We start from the raw sequence: 19023 nt of genomic DNA on the forward strand, positions 1-19023 counted from the left end.
TCATTAGTCAGGATCATTTATTTAAAGCCCAATGATCAATCAGGAACAGCTGGGTCCAGTTTCGAACCATCAAAAAGCTGCTGACTTTTCTCGGGATTGAACCGGCGACCTTTGGATTACTAGGCGAGCACTATATCCACTCAGATACCCAGCCAGTAAAATTGTGCCATAAAATATTAGGAGTTAAAGGCGGCCGTGATTATACTGTAAATAATTTATTACATCCAAGCATACGCAGACATTTGCATGTAACACGACGTAAAATTTATTGTACGCATATGGTAGGCCTATTGCCTTGTACTGCTTAGTATATTTTCTTGCATTCAATTGATTGTAAAAATCGGGATTTTGCCGTAAATAATATCCAAAGTCAATGTTTTATTGTGTTGTATTAAATTTCGTCGTACTGTAGGTGATTTCATTGAGCCGTATTAATAAATGTGAGGTAAACCTTTTACTTGCGAAAATTTGATCAAATCCTTCTATCTGTATTAATAAAAACTAAAGCAAAACCTTTTGCTTTACAAGGGAAAGGTAATCCATAGAAAGTTGAGGTTTTGCTCATGACTTAAGTAAATGGTTATTAATAAAACTCGCCATTTACTTTTACATTGAAGTAAATCCTTCTAAAAAGATGCATCTGATCAGTAGATTTGGAGATTATACGTTTAAATAAAAGGTGTGTGGTGGTAAGATTTAGCGAATTTCTCATATAGGGAATATAAGCTATCACCGTAGGTCTCAAGGTAAGACCTAGACCCAGGACCGATTTCCTTTTCGTTTTGAGGTTCCCAGAGGCCAAAAACCTCCTCTGTTCAGATGTAAATATGTATGTCCGTTAGCGTGATAATCGAGCAAATATGATCCGATTTTGATTAAATTTTGGTACAAACGAGTAAATCTTCGTTTACTCAAAGGGGTTAACGAATCAGCATGATTGGACTACGGGAACGGGGGTTTATGGGGGGGTTTTATGTGGTAAAAATTTGATTTTAATTTTGTTCCCCTAAAACATAACATTTAGCAACCTCTTTCCAAACCATTTTGTAGAGTTTGAAAAACAAACAATTTAGTATTTCGAAGCGTTACTATGCGCCTAATGGCTAAGGAGAAAATTCAAAAAATTGTAAATTTAAAATTCCCATGTTATTCTTATATAGAAAATTGTAAACTGTTGTAGGTAGTTTTCTTGTTGAGAATATTTTGATCAAGTTTGCATTCATTTCATATTAAGCTATTTAAAAAAAAACACCTTTTACCCTCCTTGTTGCATCAAACCTAAGTGCTCAGTTAAACTAAAGCTATTTAAATTGGGGATAAATGTGATATTGGAGACATTTTAGTGTAAATCCATCTAGGCAAATGGAAATTCGCTTAGTTTGCAGGTTTGCTGTGGCGGGGGTAGATTGTTTATTTCATACTAAAGCTACCTACCTTTTCCTTTTGAGCATATCCACGATTACTAGAAAAATATTTTTCTAGTAATCGTGAGCATATCCTTCTTTTTATTAATCTCATTACCTTCTCTCCCTGTCTGTCCCAGTACTCCCAGTGTCCTGTCAATTCAATTCTCATTTTGCTTGTCCCAAACCCAACCCAAACTAACCTCTCCCAGTCCCAAGTCCCAAGCTCAAGCTCCAGTCCAGTCCAGTCTCCAATCTTCATTCCATCTATTCCTTGCATTTACTAAGCTTCTGCTACTGCTGCTGTGCTAGTGTGCTACTGCATTTTTGGACTAAATAATAGAATAATAGGTGATAGAATAGATAGAAGACGGACGAAGTTTAGTTTAGTAGGGAAGGGAATAGGGATTAGCCACCCAGGAGCAGGACCCAGGACCAAGTGCCAAGGCCAAGAGGGCTTTGTTCCCTGTGATAGATATGGATTCGTACTGCGGTTTAGTGATTTATCTTGTCAGCGAATGAACAATTTTGATTGCAGTATTGGTTAACGAAGAGAAGGCTATTGTAAGTTATTTTTGTGAAATAATTTATAGGCCTAGATACGATGGCCGGCAAAGATATTTCGGTTTCTCGATTATTTAAGCTTGCTCAACAATTCAACTGTTTTTATCTCTCAGGTAAGTTAAGTTAGATATTATGTATTTTAAGTTATTAAAGGAGGGATAGGCCTACATTCACTAACAGATAAAGATTTTGTTAAATACCATCCCTGGGCTTAGCCTAAGTTAGACTATATTGCTGTGTTTTACTGAACTGTTAAGTTAGAAGTAGTTAGCCTACCAATCCTTTTACAAGCTAAGTAAACACGTTCAATGCGGCACCAAAATTAGCTCGGCCCTATATCATTAGTATAGCTAAAATATTAAAATATTAGCTAAACTCATAATTACAAGTTATCAAATGTCGTCTTAGATGAGGATCTGGCGTTATTTCGTCAAAATTTGTCAATTATTATTGACGAGATAGGTATATAACGTCATCATTTGTTACGGAAAACTCGTCATGCCTCGCATCGTCCGGCTGCCATGTAGAACCGATGCATGTGACACAAAAAGTAATCCTTAGTTTGTGACATAAATGGCTGTTGTCCGTATCTCCTAACTTAGCTTATCTTCAGTGGGAAAGTCAACAATTTGTGAAAAATTCACCATATTTATTCACAATTGCACAACGCCTAGGTCACAACTTATAACACACTAACTCACAAAAACATAAGGTAAGTTATCCTACACAAATGACAAAAACCGTGCGCGACGGGAACGCCGCTGCCCGAGGAACCACAAAGGACTACCTACTAAGTTTACACACAGCGCAATGAAAAACAACATCCTTCGACGACGGCTCAGCTCATACATCAAGGCAATAAGTAAATTTTGCAGTGGTGCTTTGAAGAGCATACTCGTCGCGCGCCGCTTGGCAGCACCGGAGGTGACGAGATTACTTGCACCCGCATTGAACTTGTTAATCTGAACTTCATAAGATTTTGTGATAAAGTTTTAATAGAAACAGTAGAAAACTCATTTGAATAAGTTTAGTTCAATAGACTCGTCCTGTCATTAAGGTCAATGATAGCTGAAGCGGATTTTGTGATGACAGTCCTGTTGGATCTAAGTAAGTTAATGCAGTTTATTTCTTTAAATAGCTCTTAGGTGTGCAGTGAACATGTTAAATTGCGAAATTACTTATAGCTACCTAAAATAACTTAATACATCTCTAGGTCAAGAAACTAATTCAAATCCTTTTAAGGGTACAGTAATAAATAATGAAAAATACAATAGGTCTATTTAAAAAAGGTTTTTGATCACACGCTAACTTATATAAATTTGGATAAAACACAAATTTGGTTAGTTAGGTTAGGTATGATTCACTGTTCTAACCTGACCCAACCCAACCAAACTTCTTCGACAGCCTAAAATTTGTTTTTTTTTTTTAGTGACTAAACTAAAATTAAATATGAATACACTAATTGTCAAATCCAGAGACCCATATTATGTGTCGTATATCTTCAACCAATATAAAATATCAAGGCATAACAATGGTTTGATACAATCTGAGACGTATTTAAATAAGGCGGGGACACTGGCGCACATTTGGGATTGCGGTATGTGGTAAAGAATTACATTGTTGTGGCATATAGGTGGGGCAGTCGGTTTATATTTATGTAATTTTTTAACATGTCGTAATCGGACGTTCACAATGATTATTGTGAACTAACCAAAGAAAAATTTGACACAGTGTAGTCAATATCCTACTTGTAATGTGAGCATTATAACCCTCCGAGTGTAAACACTGTTTACGGCGAAGGCTCTATGACTGACAAAATCGGATTGAACTGAATCGAGTTAGGTACATATGGTATCGTTTTATTTGGCAGATTCTAAGCTTTCTCCCGAGGTCTGTCTCTAAGCGCTTTTTTTTCTCGAGCCGATCATAATTGTGCAGACAGCTGTTGTGCGTATTTGTAAACAGCTTGGTTAACCTCGCACCGATGACTGATGTGTTTTATTACGATTATCATTGTTTTAGTGTTAAAAATCAAAAGTAGTGATATACGTGGTGCATTATAAGAAGATTTAAGTGATTTTGAAGGGCTGGTTGATGATCCTGAAGAAGTAGGTAGTGATATTGATGTAAATTATCAGCCAGATTCCTAGCTATGGTTAGGCTATGCATTCTTAGCTAAACGATATGTACTGAAATCTGCTTTTTGTCCATAACTTATTTATTTGCAAATCTACTTCCTTATATTATATTTGTAATCCTCATAAAATTTAGAACAAAGTGGCTATTTTCAAATATTTATAGGCCTATAATTTATACAATTTAATTAGCGCAAACTTATTTTTTTTTTTTTTTTAATTTTCCAAAGTATTTTTTTTACCTACAAATTTTTTTGAAACAAATGTTCCTTATGTTTTATGTATATGCCTAATATTGAAGCCCATGATTTTCCAAACAAAATGGTATATAGAACAGTATAATTAACATTGTTTTTAAGCTTCTCAGATCCGTTTTAATAAAACCTTGCAAATGCGCAAAAAATAGGCAAACATTAAGGCCAAAACTAGGGACACTCGGAGGGTTAATACCTGTAGGCCTACTTGTAAAATGATCTATGTTATTACTTAATTAGCCTATACTTTTTCAGGCTTACAGAAAGGTGATAGCTGGCCATTTATCGTGGCAGGCAGACAAGTTGGACTGATCAGACCTAATGTTTTATCAAAACTTTCCAAATATCCAGAAGTTTTCAGTTTCCAAAAGAACTGTGTTACTTTAAATCCAGCCTTCAGAGACTACACAGAACGATCTGCCAAGATTGAGGAAGTCCTAAAAGAATGTCGCGCCCAAGGAACTTTTATTACTCTGAAAGGATGGCGGGATGAGGTACTTGTGTAGTATTTTTGTACACTCAGAATAACATTGAGACTATTTTTTAATTAAATTTTAAATTTAACTGCTACATTTAAAAAGTGCAAATAGTATGGGGTTTACTGATATAATTTATTGTAGATATTTATAGCCTACAAATAATTTTGGGCGTCACTCACCTTTTTGAAAACTCAGGAGAACTCAGCAATTTGTCTCTACAGTTCATAACATACGCAAACACAACACACATTTAAAATACAAATGAAAAAATAAATAATAGACTAAAGTTCTCAGTTCCGTCGTTTCCAAGTCAACGTTTACAAGAGAAGCAAAAAGTACATTGAAAACGCTCCACGTTGACTTGGTGCTGCGAAATGTCGGAACTGAGAACTTAGTCTATTTTTAAAATATTTTATTTGTATTTAAAATGTGTATATTTGTCTGTATTATGAACTGTGGTGACAAAAGGACTGAGTTCTCCAGTTTTCAAATAGGTGAGTGAGGCTTGAAATTATCTATTTAAATGTACCTCATCTAAAGAACCGTGTTGTTTAAAAATATAACTAGTTTGTTAGCTACGTTGCTTTCCGGTATTAAAATTAATATAAATAGCAGACATCTTGTTGTGGGTGGGCTACAGTTCTTCTCATTTTTATTATAAAAATGCCGCTGCACTGTGGGTATTTGTTTATAAATTTAAACTACAGGGTGCAGCAAAAAAAACAATCTATTATAAGTGACAGGTCGTCCGAGGGTGTTGGGGGTAGGCTCGTTTAAAAGCCTACACAATGCCATTATATGCAGTCATAGAGCAGTGGTCGCCTGAGATACTTGCGTTTGTTATTGAGTCGTATTTAACGACATGGAGAGGTTCCGTTGCTTAGCCCAATCATTCAGTGCGTTACTAACTTAAAATAAACTGCTTCTTTGTTCAAAAGGAAGCTGACAGGTTGTCCAAGGTGAGATCGGATGCCAGACATCTGGCTTTAGATAGAGTTCGTGCTGGTGTGGAAAACAGTCCTCATAGGTCCGCCCGAAAACAAGCGGCTGCATTGAACATTTCTGACCGCTAAGTTACATGAGTTATGAGGTAAAATTTCATCCCTACAGATTAATTAGAATAATAATATGGTTAATTTGGTTAATTATCCATACAGACAATATCACACAGAACCTCTCCATGTCGACCTAATTGAATGAATGCACGGAACTGCCACTGAGTTGTAATGACTGAATCAATACTTTTTTTTAACAACTCGATAACAACCGCACGTAGCTCAGGTGACCACTGTTCTATGACTACAAAAATTGCATTGTGTAGGCTTTCCAACGAGCCTACTCCGACTACTCTCAGACGGCCTGTCGCTGAATAGTGTGCTGCAGAAAATAGATCGGTTTTTCTGCCGCACCCTGTACTTAACCAAGTGTTTGGATTAGGCGGTGAGTTGGATTAGGCAGTATAGTACATCTTCCCGTTGCGAAGCACAGTTACAGCAGCTACTAGTGATTAAAATTTGGTTCAATATATTATATCACCTCAAAATTTTTTCACGATGTAAACTTCAAATTGATTCATGATATGTTTACGTTTTATTGGTGTTTAATAAATGTACATAGTCACTGGGCATAACAATCTATTTTATCACATATTCAGTTATCCGCTACTTCCTCAGGGGGACGGCCTGCTAGGAGTCAGAAGAAAATCTTAAATGTAAGCGAATGTAAGGTTAAGTCTAAGGTTGATATATGCATATAAAATAATAGGTCTTTTAGTAGAGAACAGAGCCGTAAACCGGATTTCAAATGGATAAACGAGTAAAAAATGACAGTTATTCAAGGATGCATTGAATCTGCAATGATATTATATGCTATCTCCCCAAGGGGCGCCCGCTAGAAGTCAGAAAAAAAATCATAAATGTATACATAGACATACACATCAAATTAAAAGTCTTAATAGTAGAATACAATGCCGGAATTTGAGCTCAAAAAAGACCAACTGAGTCAAAGCCGTTCAAAGATTCAAAATGGCCGATTCAAGAAATCTTTGAATGGCTGCCATTTTTGACTCAGTTGCCCGTTTGAGGTCGGGTTTGCTGTATTTGTATTCTAGTAGTAGTAAAGACCTTTAATTTGATATGAATATCGTCAACCTATGTTTACATTTAAGATTTTTTTCTGACTCCTAGCGAGCCCATCCTCCTGATTAAGTAGGGGATAACTGAATATTTTATAAAATAGATTATTTTATGTCCAGCAACTTTGTGCAAAGTTTTGTAGATCCATTTTAAATTTTTTTATTTTTTATTTAACCAACTTGGGACTAGGTTCTCTGCGGAATTGTACCCCCTGTTATTGTTTCATGAGATAAAGTTCATTAAAATTTCATGTACATTTTGTCCTATATTACGGCTAGTTCAAGTAACTAATTTAATTATTTAGGCTAAATTAATTATTATATAGCCTAATCAATTGATGTGAAACTTAATTACTTAGTAGTTAGCTGATCCAACAAATAAATTAAGTGTTCTCCGTCACGAGTATTGAATTGTAAGTAATTGTTTCTTAGACTCCAAAATGCACAATAGTGGTTAATTTTAAAATTATTTCAGTGCTATGAAGTCCGTGCAGGCTTCTCCTCTGAACCACTCTTCAAAATGGATCGTAGTGCAACATGTAAGTTAATCAGCGTATCATTCAATTTTATAGAATGTACACAAAGTTATCTCATAATGACTTTTGAGTTGTTGAGTTCAGACACATCCATTGGGGGGGGGGGGGAGGGGGGTGATACACATCAATTTATTATTAAATCTCATAAAATTTAATTAGATTGTCTGGATAAAATAGTGTGCAATATCTGAGCTCTTTTTAATGTATCTGTTTTGTCCTGGTCTTGTGTTGTGACCATGTTTTTAGGAAAATGTATAAAAAAAGGTGTCTCAAATTAATATCCTACTGATAACTCAATATATTTTATTATAGGAAAAAAACATGTTTGAATTACAGTAGAGTCCCGATAGTCCGAAATGGTTGGGACCGGACCCATTTCGGATTACCAAATGTTTAAGATTAAACGTTTTTTTTTTGTTTATTTTTTTTTTAATTTTTTCTTCATTAAAAAATTTTCATTGTCCTAGGGCACTAGGCATGAGCCCAGGATTGTTTTTCACATTACTTTAGGCTAGACCTGGGGGTTGTGGCATTATCACTTAAATAAATTCCATTGGTGATTTGTCGGGATTGGAATCCGGGGTGAAAATTAAAAATATTTACTAAAAAAATGGCAAAAGTTTTACTAACATACTCTATACAACACTTCTATCTCGCCCTGTCGCTACAGAATACTTCGAAGAGGTACAAATAACTGTCGTTACACGACAGTGCTAGCAGTTTCGGCTTTTCCCAATGGGTGACATCACGTACTGGGTCATCATTTTTTGTTTCTATGATAAGTGACAGCACAAATTGGGTAAAGAAAAAAGAATCAAAAAACTTAAAAGACACTTTAAAAAATATTTTTTTTGTTTTGGATTTGGCGAACTTTCGGATGACCAAAGTTCAGATAGTCGGGACTCCGCTGTATATTTCCTTTTACAGTAAAACCACCTACTAATCCGGCATCTGATGGTGTGGCACTTTCAATGATCCGGCATTGGCCTTAAAGTATACCAAATATTTTATGAAATATGTTTGGCAGAGTTTCATGCAATTGGCAGACGTAGGTTTCACTCAATTAAATTCAAGGGCGTTAAGTTATTTTAATTTATAAAATTTTGTATTTTATGTAACTAAAAAAAAAATAAAGCATAATAAAACAGCGAACTTTACTGTACACCATCTAACGCTTTGTGGTATTCAGGATAGTCTAGCAATAAGGGCTGTTTTCACGCTAACTAATCCAGAATTTCAATCATCCGGAATTGCCAAATTCCTAAACTGGATTAGCGAGCATCTACTGTGTAGTTTGTATTAGTTAGTAGTATATTTGATTTAGTAGTAATTTAATCTGATTATGTTTTATATTTTATTCCTTCTGTTAAGACCTAAAAAGCTGCCTCCTTTTGAAGGGTTAGAACTAAAGTGTTTAGAGTTAGAGCATAAATGTTTTGTATTGTTCATGGTTTCAACATTGGTTATGAAAAACCGACTATGGTATCTTTGATCATTTAAGTTATATTTGTTTGCTTTGCCACCAACCTCCATATCTAAAGCATGGAATCTTTAACATTTTATTGTTATTTTAATAGGTTTTTTTTTCTTTTCCAGGCTTATTTGGAATCTGCAACTATGGAGTTGACATTAATGGGTATGTGATGGATCCGGAGAAGGGTTTGTGCATCTGGCTGCAAAGGAGGTCTCCAACTAAGCAGACCTGGCCGGGGCGATGGGATAATATGGTATGCTTAACTTACAAGTTTTGTATGAAACTGAGGTTATGTTTCAGTAATGCTCAAGAATATAAATTCCTGAAACTGACACTTTGGACACCTTTCACGCAGCTAATTAGGGAAATTCATTTACTAATCAATTTTATACTGTCCTACTTATGTGTCCAAGCAATAAGCTAAATCTAAAATTAATTTTTGAAAAAGGAGGATATCAGGTAGCTTACCTTGACAAAGTGTAGTTAGGCCAAATAGAACGTACAGAAGAGACACTATGCACACAATATTTTGTCCCCTGGGGGACTTCGTCAAGTGTAGAGAAACATATTTTGCCTACCTACACTTTTTCAAGGTATGTCAGCTGCTATCCCCCTTTTTCTACAATTGAAAATCCTCTCCTAGAACCTTTCCTTGAACAAAACTAGCGTCTAGACTGCCAGTGCAACTCCGAGGATCGTGGATCAGAGGCGCTGTGGCACCACCGCACCATGTCGTATGCTTCCGAATCATACCGGCGCATCAGCATAGCCTATCTAACTGTTCGCGGAAAATTGTTATCTCTATCACTGTCGCTGTCAAAACGTTTAATTTGTAGGTTAAATTTAAATTAAATATAATTAAACTGTCATAACCTAACCAAACTTGCTGATAATGATAAACTCGAATGAAGGTTTACTAATCGAAAAAATAACTCTGTTCTAAAAACAAAATTATAAATGTCTCAAATTCAATTTTATAATTTTTTAATTATAAAATTAAACTGTCATAACCTAACCAAACCAACCAAACTTGATGATATGAAAAAAATTGGTGACAAAAAGTTAGCGTTACCAGCGGGATTTGAACCCGGCACCTCCAGATTATCAGCCCAACACACTATCCACTACACCACCAAGGCTCATGACTCAACTCTGTATCATTGCGGTAATGGTTGACGTCACGCCATCGGCACGGAGCGGTGGTGGGGGGTTTTCCGATCATCCGATCTGATCCACGATCCTAGGAGTTGCACTGGCTGCCTAGATGCTTATACAAAACTCTACAATTTATTAGTGTAGATGCACGAATATGGTACAATAGAAATTGGCTGTCAGAGCTGTTTGGAACTTAGCCTACCGAAGCTGAGTTTGAAAACAATAATTGAAAATGGTCAGGGACGTTATTCCCCTTAGAATTCTTCATGGAAGGTCCAGGGACGGGAACCATCGTAGGCATAGTCATGTATTTGAGAAATGTATCCTTGAAACTCTTGCCCGGCATCCGTGGAAAGTGCCCATTTAAAAGTCTTCTACTGAATACCCTCCATCATACCCTCCACAGCTGATCAATCCCGCAAAAAAAGTACAAGCTCTATGAAGAAGTCACAGCTTTAGAAGAAGTCACAGCTTAAGAAGAACAAGAAGTCACGGCTTTGGAAGAATAGGGCTTTGTAAGGCGGAGTGATATAATGCTATTGACAAGGGGAGAGAATACGGTCTCATTATTGGCCCAACAATTCGTCTCGAGTAAATGTCATTCAATGGAAGTTCACGAAGAAAAAGTCAAGATACATAAGAAAATATCCTATTATTTAGAAAAATATAAAGTGCCTATCAAAATTTGATGTTTATGGATTACTTATCAGTTTAAGAGGAACAATTCCTAAACAAGTCCCAAGTCCCAAGTCCCAAATCCCAAATCAAGTGTAATCCCATCCCAATGATCGGATACAGAACCTTGATAACAAAACCCTCGATAACAAGTCACCCTTGATAATAAGTATCATTTTCAAATTCCCTATAATTTATTTAATTTATACCTAATCATATGTTGTTGTAAACCTCGATATGAAGTCAACCTTGATAACAAACTGTATTTCATAATCCCCACGAGTCTTGCTATCGAGGTTATACTGTATATATTTTTCCCGAAAATGTTCTGAAATAATTTCTGAAGCCATCCACCCCTAGTGTAGACACACTCTTTTAATTCATAGTGTAAACGAATAAATAGTTTATTTCTTTAAACCGGGAAAATAATATAGTTTTGTTTTTTAGTTTAATTAAAAACAATTGACACTCCTAATTATAATTACCTTAGGTTGGGGGTGGTCTTTCTGTGGGCTACGGAGTTTTGGAAACTGCTTATAAGGAGGCTGAAGAAGAGGCTTCAATTCCTCCGGAACTGATGACGAAATTGAGATCTGGTGGAAGTGTGTCGTAAGTATTCTCTCAAACTATTTAACAATACTGTTTTAATTAAGCTCTGTTTGATCACAATAGATGAATTTTGGCTTGTGATTAAAGATAAATTTAATTTACTAATTATAGAATATGTTTTAAGGTGAAGATTTAAAATTATGTTTATGTTTAGCTTTAGGATCAATTGACGAGTTAGGAGATACTAATGTACCACATTATGTATTTTACTAACAATAAAGTTCTTGTATCTTGTACTGGAATAGTCATAAGGGCTGCCTAGAAAATAGATTAACATGTTTCCTACCTACCTTGTTAAAGGGTCTCCACTCAGCTTAAAACAGAAATGTCAACCAGTCTCAGAGTTCTGATACAACACAATGCGATGCTCAAGTGTTCACAACCTAAGCCCCTTGACCCTTTGCAGTTTGCAGACTAGGCCACCATGGATGCGCCACCACGAAAGTAATTGTACAATGGCACACAATTGTACAATTGTGTAGTATGTACAATGGCACGCTGGGCCACTAAGGTGGCTTGGTCTCGCGCCTAAATTACAGTGGCCAGAGCCCCCAAATTTGCTCGCCACCTCTGGCCCAATTGGACGAACCACAAGCCGAAAAGCATTGAATCATAAGGAGTGCTGTCGCGGCTCGGTGGCGACACCAGTAGTTTCGTTTTTCTCCTGTGTAATTTGTAATCATGGTGAGGCTTGACGCAGATCGTTTTGGGACATGAGCAGTGAAGTTTACTCGAACAGAGATGTAAATTGTAGGCATCAACAGTCATTCTCGCCTATATGTAAAACACATCTGGGTTCTTTCTGAGGTCGACATAATGAGTAAAAAATACTCCTCTTGAACTTCAATGTTGTACAAATGGGTGTATTCATTATTTTCTCCTATGTTTTTCTCTTTTATTCCGCAGATAAAGAAACATAAAAGCAAACCCCAAGCTTCTTCCACGCCCATCACGATCAATAGAAAACAGTGAACTGAGCAAGTAAATATGTATGAATATGAAGTGGCTCACCACTCAAGGTTCCTTACTCCAAAGTGGCGTTTCAATGGCGGCCTAGTGTGCAAAGGCTTCAAAATACTAAATAAATACTACAATATATGCGAACGTGAATGTGAATTAAATTCTAAAAATTAAAGCGGGAATCCTTTTGAGACGTATGCCTGATGAATCGGTATGTGAATCAGCCAGTTAAAACACTTTATTTAATTTTGTTCCGATGTCCCCATACCTAGTTGCATTGATAGTCCACATTCAGTGCGGCAGGCATTTTAACAGGCGCTCGCAAATGGCGGCGAGGCCCGGGCAAATCCCCGGTGCGGCACCGTAACAGCGAACGCAATTGGCATTCAAATATTTCAATCTGACGAATAACAAAAGAGCAGCGGTGATTGTACTACGTCACCCCGAGATAGGACGTAGTTCCCTAAAACACCCAAAGGTAGCAGCACTGCCTGGATCAGTAGTCAGTGGCTTTGTAATATGGCTTGAAGAGAGAAAATCCCCGAAACCGGAACAAAAGCATTGTCTGACGGGATTTTACGGGACATTTTAGTACCAACCTACACCAAAATAAAGCTCACATCCTAAGCTACAGGCTAGCAACTATTTTATCGTTCCTCGGCAATGGCTGAGCTCAAACTGAACTAATGTAGTGGGCGTTGCGCAACTGCATCAATTGATGTAGGCCGGTAGAAGCGCTCGTGGCACGACTACATCAATTGATGTAGTCAGCACTGAACGTGTTAATTAACTTCAATTAATAACACTTTTTAATCTGGGAAATGTTCAAAATGTATTTTAATTCAACAATGTTTCCTGAAACTTTTATAAAATGTGGCAATTAGTGATGGTCAAAACCAGAAATTTCGAATCTCAAAACCAAAACCGAAACTTTTAAAAATCGAATCCCGAATCTCGAATCTCATAACCCAAACGCAAAACTTTTTTACTTAGCTGGTTACAAGGGTCAAGGTTACAAAAAATACAGGTAGGCCTAATAATAAAATGTTAAGTATGCAATCAAAACTGAAAGAGATCGACTCCTGACACTGACATAACATAAATATGTGTCTGATAATCTTAAACCCGAATACAATATATTTTTGTATAAACAACCAACATTAAAATAAAATTAAACCCTTTGAAGTTCAGAATACAGTTTACTTGTTTTATTACTGTTGATGGTGATATGTTTGCTCTATTGCTACGTGCTTGTGTGGAAACAGTGTTATTAACAATAATAATGACACAAAAAATTTCAGCAGTTTCGAAAATAAAACTGCCAAAATCTTCAATTTCAAAACTTTTGAATCTCAAAACTTGGTGATCGAATCTCGAAACCGAAACTTTTCCAAAGTTTTGATGGTTTTGAGATTTGAGATTCGGTTTTGACACATCACTAGTAGCAATTTAAATTTAAAATATTTTATTTGTGTTTCAGTTTCTTCTTTGAGAGTGAACGAGGGCTCTTCCCCAATACTGAGTTTGTTTTTGACTTGGAACTTCCAATTAATTTTATCCCAAAAAATAATGATGGAGAAGTAGAAAAGTTTGAACTCCTGCCTGCCAAGGTTTGTTTAGCTTATATTTTCAATGGGTCTTAAGTTTGTAACTATAAGTTTTTTTGTATTACTGCTATCCTAAGGTGTATCGGTACCAAGTTAATAGTAGATCCAATAGCCCCACTCTGAAGATCAGTTTAATTCAAGTTGAGTATATATTATACAAATATTACTTATGTCTGGTTACCCTTTAAGGCCAACACCCATTGATCATCTTTCTGGTATGAGTACTGCGGTAATAGCTTATTCCCTATATGGGAATTTTGCTAAAATGTAAGAGTAGATGTTGCTTTGCCACAACCTTTGTGAAATTTTGGCAGAAATCAAAAATGTCAATGGTGAAAGTGTGTGAGTACTTGATGGTATGAGTTTTGTCTTACTTCGTTGGCCGTCTGAAGCCAAAGGATCTGAACGAGAAGTCTACTGTACAAGTTTGCCCTGGGAAACATTTTACTAATCGAACTTTAAATTCACAACCAATTAATATAGATACTTCTTTGAATTGGTATTTGGGAGGATACATTTTTTTCTAATTATGAATGTGTGATATTTTAGGAGGCTCTAGTCAGAGTTCTGTCTACAGATTTCAAAACCACCAGTTGCCCAGTGGTACTTGACTTTCTCATCAGACATGGAATAATAACTCCTGACAGTGGTAAGAATGTTTGTAAACCCTTAGAACCCACTTAGTACCGGTAGCCACATTTATAGCCTAAAGAAGGACCAAAAAAAAAAAATTAAAAATAGAGTGTGAAGCTTCATTGAAAATCTTGGTCTCATGCAATCAAAAATAGAATAATCAATACCTAATTACTGTTCAGGATATGTTAGTCAATACATACAATCTGCTACATGACGAATATCCAATGTGTTTATGTTATAGAACCTCATTTCCCGGAGCTGGTGGAGTTGCTGCATGTTCCGTTGCAGTCACTCTACCGATTACGAAGCTGTACCGAAAACGGTGAGGTATGCACAACGTAGTAGCTGTAACTGAAGCGACCCACAACGAACCATTTATTTAGCCATCTCCCAGTTAAGACTGCCCGCTTAGAGCGCATCGAGTTCCAATTACAAGACTAAAGATTTTAGCAATCGCTTTTGACATAGTCAGAATTGTCTTCTGAATTAGATTTTGTTAGCCACTGTGTTAAAGTTTGTCGACAGAAAATAATATTCTTAGGATATTGAAACTTTTTTCAATTCTAAATGCTTTATTTATTTTAAAAGTAAATCAAAAAGTGCAGTAGAGTTATAAAATTGAGATAGTGAACTAATCGCTACTGATATTGAAAGTGTTAAATCTTGAAAAACTTCATACTGCAATAGGAATTCACTTTATTTGTGAATTATAAAGGTTGCACTTTTAATTTTTTTTTAAATCAACAAAAATATATAGATTTTAAGGGCAGTTTAGAAAAAAGTCAAATTAATCATTTTTATTCAAGCAAAATCATAATACTAAAAGCAAATCACCAACTTATAATCATAATTCATCAGAAGTTTATTATTTATAAAATGCAATAAGAACTTTAGTAGCGATTAGCTCCTTCCTTGTAACCCAATATATCTACTGCTCCAGATTTGTATAGTGCTTTCATACTGTAGGTAATTGAAAATAATTATTGTAGTGCTTGTTTTGTGTGTGATATGTGTTGGTTAATATATTTTGATATAACAGACTAAAAAAAAGTCTCTAAAACCAAAAATAGTCTTAGTTTTAGTTTTATGTAGAACTTTTGTGTATGGATTATGGATACTTTTAGTCCAAATTAGTAATGATACAGGGTGACCAGCCAACTTGGAAATTGAGAATACCAGGAATCCTACGTCAATTTTTATGATCGGAAAAAATCTCTAAATTCATAATTTTTGTAAAAAACTGGAAAATTTAAATGTTAATATAGTGTGTGTATATCAAACGCAATCAAACGATCGTAAGTAATGATCATGACCGTTGCTAGGATCGCAGAAAATCATCACTAATTTTGCCGAAATTGCAAGATGATCTCAAATGTGGCTGTGATCGCAAAAATTACAAGAGTTTAAATAATCTTGAGATAAGATCGTAGATGTTGCCGTGATAGTGTGAAATCATCGCAGGTGTTGTCACAATTGCGGTAGTTTATCTTAGTTATTACTGCGATCATTAGATAATCAAAGGTGTTCCTTCGATCACCAGGAAGATAAAAGGGTGTTGACACAATCAAAACACATTATCACTTGTGTTGCCGTTATCACGAGAAATCATCAGGGGCTATGTCGCCATCGCAAGTTTTCTGCAATCGCGGCAAATCATCACAAATTTCGTCCGTAAATAATCATCATGGGTGTAACCATGGCGAATATCACAGCTATTGCCTCGACCCCGGAAAATAACCATAGGAGTTGACATGATCATTGAAAGTGATCACAGATGTATGACATCGCGAAAAATCATCACGGATGTTCATCATGATTGTTGCCATGATCGTGGGAAATCATCACAGATTTGCCGCAAATGAAAGATATGATCACTGACATGGCTGCATTAGCAAGAAATTATTACAGAATTCGATGAAGCGGTTTAAATTTACTAGCAGGTAAGTTTTGCTATTTTAGAGCGGCAAGTTTTGTCCTGGAAATTTTGAACCTGGAAAACCTGGAACTGTCTTTGCATTTTATTTTGATGGAACGCTGGACGCCCTGTGATAGTTTACTATTTTATTCAAGCCTTGTCATTACCATTATTGTAGTCATTCGATTCATAAGCTTTGTTGCCAGCTTTAAAACTGAATCATAACTTTAAATTCAATGTTTTAGTAGTCATTCCAAACAGTTTTATAACTGACAGAACTGTTACGTATAAAAACATAGCCTAGTCTTCGCAAAAAAAAAACTCCATCTTTAATGTACTGCAATAATAAATTTATGGCTAACATTTTTTTTTCATTTTTGGTTTTTGAGTAGTCACTTAAACATTCCACAAACCATTACCAGTTGTTTTTTATTGTTTTGATAATTAAGATGAGTTTTTGGCAATTAACAGTTGAAAACAATAAAAAAACTACTCACTCAGAACCAATTTATTTTATGCTTTTCATAAATTATTTTTAAACTGATATATTTTATGTTACCAGTTATTATACACAATTTGATTTTAAGAATGAGGTTGTAATGAATTTTTAGGTTTTACATGTTAGTTGGGCCAATTAGTTTAGGCTTTTTTGTCAGCTCTTATAGAGTCATCATTATAATTCAGCTTTATTTTATGTATGATTATAAGGGCTTTATCTTGTTTTTATCTATGTAGTACAACCTTAGTACACTATTAGGTTCAATACCTTGTTGCCAATGTTGTCTGAATGGAGACTGGTTTCGACACTTAAGGTACACTGTCAAGATTTAGAGATGTGGTTGTCGCTCCTATTAGGTCGTCAAAAAGCCATTAAAACACATACATGTGACACAAACATTTATGTGTTTTGAAGACTTTTTGACAACCTCCTAGGAGCGACAACCACACATCTACATCTTAACAATTTAGTTTAAGAGTCTAAAAACCATTTGCCATTCAGACGACGTTGGCAACAAGGTATTTAACCTCTAGAATAGTAATTAATTTGTTAAGTAATCTGGAACGCAACACCTAAAAACTAATTCACTATTTTTGGCATTGTTCCTTGAAGAGAATTTTTTTTCAGAAATTAAATATAAGTTATGACAGTTATACCCAACCCATGACAGTAGATTTTTTGTTGTTGTAGCTTACTTATAATATTCACTAGTTCAAACTGTCTAGATTTAAAAAAAAAACTATGTACGGTACTCAACAAATGTTTTTTGCCAAACCATTTTTGTTTTTGGGAGCCAATTTGTTCTGATTTTTGTGTAATATAGCTGTGTCAAAATGTATGTACTGTTTGGCTACATATACATGCCTATTCCAGATATATTTTACAAAAGGCATGAGTTGCAAGTTTAATTTTGAAGGTTTTAACAAAGTTACACAAGGCATCCCACTTAAACCTACATTCACCCTTCACTCATATATGGGTTCAAATTCTTAGCAAGCAAAAAGGTGGTTTCCCTGTCTCAATTGGTAACAATAATGGTAATGGTAATCTGGCTCAGATACCTTTTATTCAGCACCATTATTGAGTTAGTATGGTATACAACAATGATACGTATAATATCAATCAAATTTCAGATACCTACTAGATATTTCTTAATCTTACTTTAAAATCTCATTGCTTATAATAAATATTTTAGAAAATTAATTCTTTTTCATTTATTTGTAAGTTTGTGTTTAGTATAGAAAATAGCATTTGTGATGCCGCGATAAGCCCAAATTCCCGCTTCCTAGTAACTGTAAAATATAATTTTATCAGATGCATTACACTTTAAAGAGCAATTATTTATTTGTACCATCAACAAGAATCTTTGAGCAATAACAAAATATCAAGCTGCCATTAGAATAGTCGATGATTTAATTTAATGTTATTTGTACCATCAAGAACTCTTCCATATTTTTTAAATCAATGTTATTTTCCCTACTGTATTCTTTTAACAAAACTTACCACCTGCTTTTACCACTTTATACGTTTTATATAATGCTAGTTTTGAGGTTATTATTTAACTATTAGCTTTTGGAAAAGATAGTTAATTTATAAATAAGATTTGCTCCCACCAATTTTACGCTAATGATACCTAACCAATAGAATCCAGTTTCGAGGCTAACATTTTACTCAATAACACTTATTCTTGGTAAGCAGTCAACTTATAAGCTCATATATTTTAGTGCCTGTAGTTTAGAATTTTGCAGGTAGTTGATAATTGGATGATTATAAATATTACTTACATAAAATGTTTGGTATTGGGTGCTATATTGGCTTAGTCATATACTCATTAAAGCAACTTAAGTGGTGTATAGTGTGTACACTTATACAGTATTTCCATTTTATTAATATAAAAGATAAACAAAATTTATGTCGCTCATGAATAAACATTCAATTTTTTCTCTTTCATTTTACAATTTTAAAATAAGAACTATCATTTTGTTGAC

General features: G+C 35.1%; 1 protein-coding gene across 1 annotated transcript; it reads left to right on the forward strand.

The window, feature by feature from the left end:
- The first annotated feature begins 1736 nt into the window (after positions 1 to 1736).
- Positions 1737 to 16987, forward strand: LOC128994711 (uncharacterized). The gene is made up of 8 exons (XM_054419443.1): positions 1737 to 2080; positions 4612 to 4850; positions 7445 to 7508; positions 9102 to 9232; positions 11300 to 11418; positions 13859 to 13988; positions 14535 to 14634; positions 14863 to 16987. The coding sequence occupies exons 1-8, from the start codon at positions 2008 to 2010 to the stop codon at positions 14961 to 14963; spliced, it is 957 nt and encodes a 318-aa protein (XP_054275418.1). The 5' UTR covers positions 1737 to 2007; the 3' UTR covers positions 14964 to 16987.
- The last annotated feature ends 2036 nt before the right edge of the window (positions 16988 to 19023 follow it).

The sequence above is a fragment of the Macrosteles quadrilineatus genome, unplaced genomic scaffold, assembly GCF_028750875.1.
Source record: "Macrosteles quadrilineatus isolate MER2022 unplaced genomic scaffold, UCM_ALF_1.0 Scaffold_5__1_contigs__length_97177068, whole genome shotgun sequence".
Lineage (NCBI taxonomy): Eukaryota > Metazoa > Arthropoda > Insecta > Hemiptera > Cicadellidae > Macrosteles > Macrosteles quadrilineatus.

Bases quoted from the DNA above. Each gene is read 5' to 3' on its own strand.
- LOC128994711 (XM_054419443.1), top strand. From the start codon at position 2,008: ATGGCCGGCAAAGATATTTCGGTTTCTCGATTATTTAAGCTTGCTCAA. The intron at 2,081-4,611 runs GTAAGTTAAGTT...ATACTTTTTCAG, and splicing joins CAACTGTTTTTATCTCTCAG to GCTTACAGAAAGGTGATAGC. The intron at 9,233-11,299 runs GTATGCTTAACT...TAATTACCTTAG, and splicing joins CGGGGCGATGGGATAATATG to GTTGGGGGTGGTCTTTCTGT.